The sequence below is a fragment of the Apaloderma vittatum genome, unplaced genomic scaffold (genome assembly GCF_000703405.1).
Source record: "Apaloderma vittatum isolate BGI_N311 unplaced genomic scaffold, ASM70340v1 scaffold22877, whole genome shotgun sequence".
Taxonomy (NCBI): domain Eukaryota; kingdom Metazoa; phylum Chordata; class Aves; order Trogoniformes; family Trogonidae; genus Apaloderma; species Apaloderma vittatum.
The window spans coordinates 2,686-9,424 of NW_009724863.1; the positions used below are offsets into that span (position 1 = coordinate 2,686).

Below are 6,739 nucleotides of genomic sequence, written 5' to 3' on the forward strand. Positions count from 1 at the left end.
CTGTCCTTTTTTTGTATCTTCCTCTTTGCAATAAAAGACCTGAGCCCTGCAGCCTCCTCATGCATGTGTCCTTGCCAGCAGGCAGGTCCTCCAGCTTCCGTGAGTATCTGTGTCTCCTGTGCCTGATGTTTGGAAGGGTGAGGGGGCTTGCTCAGGGACCACCCAGGCCTGGGGAGAGCACCGCAGGCACCTGGGTCTGAAGCCATTCCTCCTGGCCAGCAGTTGTGAGAGGCAAGGTCTTCGCTGAGTCTGGCAGGCTCCGAGGGTGTCACTGGGGGAGCATGTGCGGTAGCAGTGTCAGCCGTCGCTGCCTGTGCAACCAGTTGCAGTGACACCAACTGGTGCCGGCCATACCTGTTGGCACCCCTCCCCAGGGACACCCACAGCAAGTCCCCACGCTCCACCTAAAAGGACACCAGAGCAGGTCTGGCAGAGACACACCAGGAGAGCATTAGAAACAGAAGGAAAACAACGCAGCTGACTCCTTGAGGCTGGGAGGCCACAGGGAAGAGCAGCTCCCCTGGTGGCAGTAAGCTCTCCAAAGTGTTGGAAGCATCTCCTGCTGTTGGAGCTGGTGTTGCCATGCTGCCACCTGCCCCAGTGCCCAGTGCCACCACCACACTGGCTGAGCTGGGCAGTGCCCCAGGGCTTCCCCTGCTGCAGGGTGCTGGGCCCAGGAGCTGGCAGGGAGAGACAGGCCAGTAGACTTGTTCCTCACAGCTCATGTGCTGAACAGAAGCAGGTGACATCGCAGCAAGGATATCCTCCTTGCAGACAGGCACACAGGCCTCAGCAGAAGGCATTTTGCTCTAAAGGGGCTGGAAAGCAGGACTACTTTGGGGGTGCACCAGGCTCAGTCTCTGGTGATGGGGACACAGGAAGGGACCTCAGCAAGATCCTGGCAACAGCAACACAAGAGTGAGCCACCTCCAGCCTGTCCAAGCCTCAGCCTTCTTCTCTTCTGACTTTAAAGTACAGGAGGAGGTTTATTCAGTTTTGGATTAAAAATTAAGAGCATGAAACAGCAGACCAATCCCACAAAGGGTCCAGAATAGCTTTGGGCAGTGGTGCTGCCGCACCACCCCCAAGGTAACTCTCCTCTGAAAGCTCAAGAATGCAGCAGGCTCTGCATCACACACCACAAGGCTGGAGGAGTAGGAGGAAGAGGAAGCAGACAGGCAGCGCAAGGCAATAAGGCATATGCAGGTTAAAGGCAGCCGAGGATTTCCATGCGGTCTCTAGTCAAGCTGGCACATCCCATTTTCACCACCTTCCCCCAGTTACGCTAAAACCTGTCACCAGAGCAGAACTCCTATCACCCACAGGAACTGCAGTGGAAGCAGATGCTTCAGCAACACCCGCAGGTGGGTGTGACGGAGTTGCTCATCATTCCGCTTCTTGCTCACCGCAAGCCTTTCCCCTGGCCCCACACACCAGCTGTCCACCTGTACCCAGCACGGCTGTGCCCAGGGAAGACTCTGCCCGCCCGCAGAGCTGAGGCATTCCACCAGCACACACTCGTGTCCCCATCTTCTCCTGGTCAGCACAGCCACCAGATGCAGGTGCAGTCAGGAGAACCAAGAGAGCTGGTGGTCAAATGTAACGTTGGTGAAGCATTAACTTCCCTAAGTTCAAATACTCTTGGGTGTAACAGCACTGACAATGGGAATAAAGGAAAACTGAGGTATTTTATTTCATACAGAATCAGCTTCCTGAAAGCACTAACAGCCCTGCAGAGACCACGAGGTGAGGCAACCCTGCTGGGGAGATCCTGAGCAGGCGGCAGCGTGCCCTGGCTGCGAGGACAGCCGGCCACATCAGGGGCTGCATCACCAGGGTGTCCCCCACACAGAGGGTTGTCATCTTCTCCCCTTTACTCAGTGCTTGTGAGACTGCACCCAGGCTAGGCCCCCAGAAAAGAGATGTTGGCCCCCTGGGCTGACTCCAGTTGAGGACATGAAAGTTGTTGGAGGCTGGACCACTGCAAGGAAAGGGTTTATTCACACTCAGGAAGAGAAGGCTTTGGGGAGACCTAACAGCACCCCTTTACCACCCATCCCCAGACCTATGACACGGCTACTGAAAAGACAGAGCCAGGCACTTCTCTGAGAACAAGACAATGGTTATGCACTAAGACCAGGCAAGGTTTCCTGGAAGACAAAAAAGTAAAAATCAGTTTGTGTCTGACAAGACCTGGAGTAGAGCCAGCAATGCAGGGCAGGTCTCGTGTTCTCCAAGCTAGAGGAAGAGATGAACAGGTGCAAGGGCAGAGCCAGATGTTAACACCATGTGCATCTGCATGACAGACTTAGTACCACCCGGGCATGGTGCAAACCACTAGTGAAGGGGACATTTCAGCTACAAAAGCACTATTTCCTTCAGTTCAGCCTCTGCTGCGAACAGCACTGCTGTACAGTGAATGGCAGGCACGGGGAAGGGGCATGGCCATCTTCCAGGCCTGGCCAGCGCAGAGCAAGTACGGGTGCCAGACAACGGCCTGTGTGTCATCCAGCAGTCATGAGCTCTTCTGCGAGGGCAGGCGGCGCTTGTCTTTGATGGCATTCCTCTTCCTCTTCTTGCCCAGGAAGCTCTCCAGCTTTCCACTCCTCTTCAGCTCTGCATACTTCTCAGCTAGCTCCAATTTCCGCTTCTCGGCTGTAGAGAAGAGGGGAGCAAGGTTTTAAACCTGAAGCCCACGTCATTTCTACAGACCAGCCTCTTCTTCCGTCTCCCTCCCTGGCTCCAGGTCTGGCTTGCCCCTTGAGTACCAGCACCAGAACAATTCCTCCACAGCTCCGTGGAAAACTATGGACAACTCACTTCCAGTGCTTGGAGTCCTGTCAGCAATACTCACTCTAGGTCTTCCTGCAGCATGTTCACACCAAGTACTTACATTTCTTTAGGAAGAAGGGTTTCTTTCCCTGCTTGGCCAATTCCCTCTGTCGTCTCTTCAAAGACAGCTCCCTCTCCCTCAATTTCTGCTGTTTTTTCTGTGCTTGCTCTTGCTGTGTCTGTACAGAAAGGATGGCCTGTGTCAGTAAGTGTCCAGGCAAACCTCGGGTCACACATCCTGCACCGCCTCACAGGAGAGGAGAGGCTGCACTGAACTCACCATCCGGTTCAGGAGCTGCTGCAGTTTCTCCTTCTGCTCTATGTTCCGGCATTTTTTCAGCTGCTTCTGAACCATCTGAAGAAGAGAGCAGAAAGCTGCATGACTGCCTGCCTGCCACCTCCACTGGGAAAGGCCTTGGAGGAAGCTGCCCCTGTCATGCAAGGTCCTCCTGGCCAAGGACAAGCACACAGCATCACCTCCTTCTCCTGCTTCTTGATGTCGTCCAGAAAGCTGTACGTCTTCATAAATATTTCAGGCTTATACTCTCCAGACATGTCATCAAAGCGAGGGTCTCGCTGGACCTGAAGGCAGGGAATGCAAAGGTATGAGCTGTGGCTAGGATTACCCTGTTAATACCCTGCTTATTTTCCTTCTGTGGATCAGACCTTGCCATTTTTCTTCTCTAGCAACACTATGAACCCACCATTGAAAACATTAGCAGTTGGCATGGACCAAATCCAATAATGAAGCTGGTGGTCCCTCACAAAGTCCCTCACTGCATCCAGTCCACCGAGAAACAGGTATTTCCACGTGCAAGTCTACCACCCAGGAGTAGTCAATTCAAGGAACAGCAGCATGAGCGCTACCTCCAAACACCTGCAACGCACAGACCAAGGGCTGGCTGAACACATGTTGTCAAGGTGATGGATTTGGGAATTCAAACCTACCTAGATGTTCACAGATTACCTGGTTAAGTCATACTGAGTGAGATAAAGAGGCCTCTAACAGTGGAAATGTACATATTAGGATGATGGAGCAATACATCAAAGTTACATTCAGATTAGAAATTAGATGGACATTCAAACTTCCAATGTGATTATTACTAAAGAATGACCACAGCTTACATCAGTCGGTGCAACCATCACCGATGGCAGCCGTTACATCTTTCTAGAGAAGCTTGAGTCTCAGAAGTTGAACTTATGCCTCAAGCTGTGCATTATGCAGGACAGCAGGTTATACAGAGAGCAGCCACTCCTGCACCCAATCTCTTGCTCTTCCCAGAGACTGGCTGGCACTACTTGTGCTCATGAGACAGCGCTCCAAGCCCTGTCCTCCAGAAACAGCCCCATGATCACATCCGTGCCCTACAAGCATCACAAAGGGAAGTCAGCTCCCCAGCTGGGGAGGTGGAGCACCCACCTTCTTTGTAACAGAGACAACTCGTCGCAGAAAAGGTACCCGCTTCTTGGCAGACATCTCCAATGGCCTGAAAAAGAAAAAGAAGAGAAAAATGTACTTGAGGGGAGCAGAGAATAGAATGAGGCCCAGACCATGTGTCAGGAGGTGAGCCAGACCCTCAGAAGAACATCCCTGCACAGTGCCAAAGGAAACAGCAGATCCTCCCATGCAATCCTCACCATGATACCCACAGAAAGCAAAAAGGGGACTCAGTCAAGAGCCAGACAAAGCTACTACAGCTGAATGATCTATAAATGCGTGGTTAAAACAACCCTACACAAATCTTGATACAGCCCCAGCGTATCAGTTAAAAACCCACCAGCCACATCAGTAAATGCGCCAGGCTCATTTATTCCTCTCCCTCTCCACCTTTTCATTCATCATGCGACAACTCTCTTCTATTCTTGGCCCACCAACTCATTTGCTCTTGACTAAGACACTGAAAGGCGAGACCGAAGGTGGGAATTTCTGGTAGTTACAAAGAGAGGCCAAGTCTACCGTGACGAGGCTCAGCACAACATCGTACCATAACGCAAGTGAAGACAAGGTCAGCCCCCAGGAATATCGTATGTATCCCAGAAAAGACTTCACAGTGAATCAGGACCACGAGGACCATGGTGACAACCAATTAAGTGAACAAGTTCCTGCAACAGAGGCCTTTAGAGCTTGATGCTTTAGGTGTATGACAGCGACGATCTAAGGTGGCAGAACAGGGTATTACTCCCTCGATATTACTTGGATGCCGTGCCCTGCACTTTGTCAGTACGTCAGGTAAGTTATCAGAACCGTGAAAAGACCTGTGAGCCACGGGCTGAGAGTACCCACCACGCATTACACCTGTAGTCAGCATCGCAGTAACGCTGGGGCAGGGACATAACCCTGCAGGCATAAAGAAGTCTTCCAAATCCCACTTAGGGCAGCACTCGGTGGGTATTTGTGTCTGCTGATGCAGCTACACCCATACAATGCTCTCAAGTGAGCTTTATGCAGCATTGCTGAAGCCAGCTCAATTCCAGGGGATTCCCCTAAAGGCTTTTTTTTTTGTTTTTTTAAGCAGCTCACTTCCATAACAGAAACACGAGCGAAACAGCACGTGGGATTTACACTGATGCATCACTTAAAGGATTAGGGGAATTAAATAAAAACAGAATTATGCAAAACTGTGTGGCAGAAATAGAGGCACTGTGTGAAGACGTTGCGCTACACAAAATCCCCCAGACTCTTTATAAAAAATAAAGCAGAAACATTATTCTAATCAACTATTCAGGGCAGAAGAAACATGTATTCAGCAGAGATTCAGAAATACATTAGGGAGTACCAGTGTAACAGAGGAAACCTGCTCAAATCACTTAGATACGACTCTGAGGACTGAAAATTGGCGAACTACTGCAAATAAAGGGTAATAGCATAATAGTTGTTACCAGTGGGGCCTGTTTAAAAAAAAAAATAAATCTGAGAGCTTTTTTTGTGTCGAATACATTTTATAGTCTCCACATCAATAGCACCTACAGAGTATGCAAATAGGAGATGATGTAAAGAGCGCTGAGGACAGGAAAAAGTCTGTGAGGGTAAGTACTGTAGAGGGGAGGAAAAAAGGAAAATCAATGCAAGACTAGCCACAGAGGAGACAACAGCAGAAGGATGAATGAAATTCCAGAACAACTGGCTTTCACTGGCAGCTCCCTCCTGCCAGCAGAAGCCAGGCAGAAGATGCTGATACGCTGGAAGAGGTTTAGAAAGCAGCAGGGCAACCGTTTTGGGGCCCAGAGAAAAGCACTACCGTACAGCTTAAAAGAGAAGCCGTGGGTTAAAAGTGCCTCAATAGAGAGCACGCAAAGGAACTGAGTGGCAATTTAACTACCAAGTAACAGGTGGCTGCTGGGGATTTCAACAGGATAGGATGTTAAGAGCTCTGAAACAGCAACAGACCTTTCCCAAATAAAACGCTACTGTGAAAAGCATTATTGTGCAGGACATTAAAGGAGACCTACATCAGCAGCAAGGGAATGGCAACACTGCGAGGAGCTCTCAGTGTAACTTCTAGAGGGAAGTGAGAACACAGGCACATTTCTCTGATCACAGGAAAACCTCTTTACCCCTTTTTGCTTTGTTGCTGCTTCACTGTAGCTTTGGTAGGTTTCACAGTTTTACTCCCACTGGTCACCCGCTTGAGCACTCTCATTCTCTTATCGTTCTGCAGCTGCAGCAGCTCCTCAAAAGACATGTGAGATTGATCTGGAAAAGAACACAGGGCACACCTGAACTGAACAGCTTGTCAAGGCACTTCCCACCCTCAAATTCCACCAGGAAGGACATCTCAGAGCCTGAGACAGTGACACTAGCACAGCACTGCATGACACAAAGAAGCCACTGCATCTCTCAGCCTTTGATTTCTCTCTTGTTAATCACAGCAGTCTTTAGTGCTAGAGTACTCTCACCCTCTCCCCA

General features: G+C 50.3%; 1 protein-coding gene across 1 annotated transcript; it reads right to left on the reverse strand.

Moving 5' to 3' along the window:
- Positions 1-2,515: 2,515 nt before the first annotated feature.
- RRP36 (ribosomal RNA processing 36 homolog (S. cerevisiae)) lies at positions 2,516-6,515 on the reverse strand. Its single transcript, XM_009872699.1, has 6 exons — positions 6,388-6,515; positions 4,253-4,319; positions 3,310-3,414; positions 3,113-3,187; positions 2,894-3,011; positions 2,516-2,655 (listed from the first exon to the last, which is right to left on the reverse strand). The coding sequence occupies exons 1-6, from the start codon at positions 6,513-6,515 to the stop codon at positions 2,516-2,518; spliced, it is 633 nt and encodes a 210-aa protein (XP_009871001.1).
- Positions 6,516-6,739: the final 224 nt, after the last annotated feature.

Bases quoted from the DNA above. Each gene is read 5' to 3' on its own strand.
- RRP36 (XM_009872699.1), bottom strand. From the start codon at position 6,515: ATGTCTTTTGAGGAGCTGCTGCAGCTGCAGAACGATAAGAGAATGAGA. The intron at 3,012-3,112 runs GTGAGTTCAGTG...CTTTCTGTACAG, and splicing joins AGCAGCTCCTGAACCGGATG to ACACAGCAAGAGCAAGCACA. The intron at 2,656-2,893 runs GTAAGTACTTGG...TCTTCTCTACAG, and splicing joins ACCCTTCTTCCTAAAGAAAT to CCGAGAAGCGGAAATTGGAG.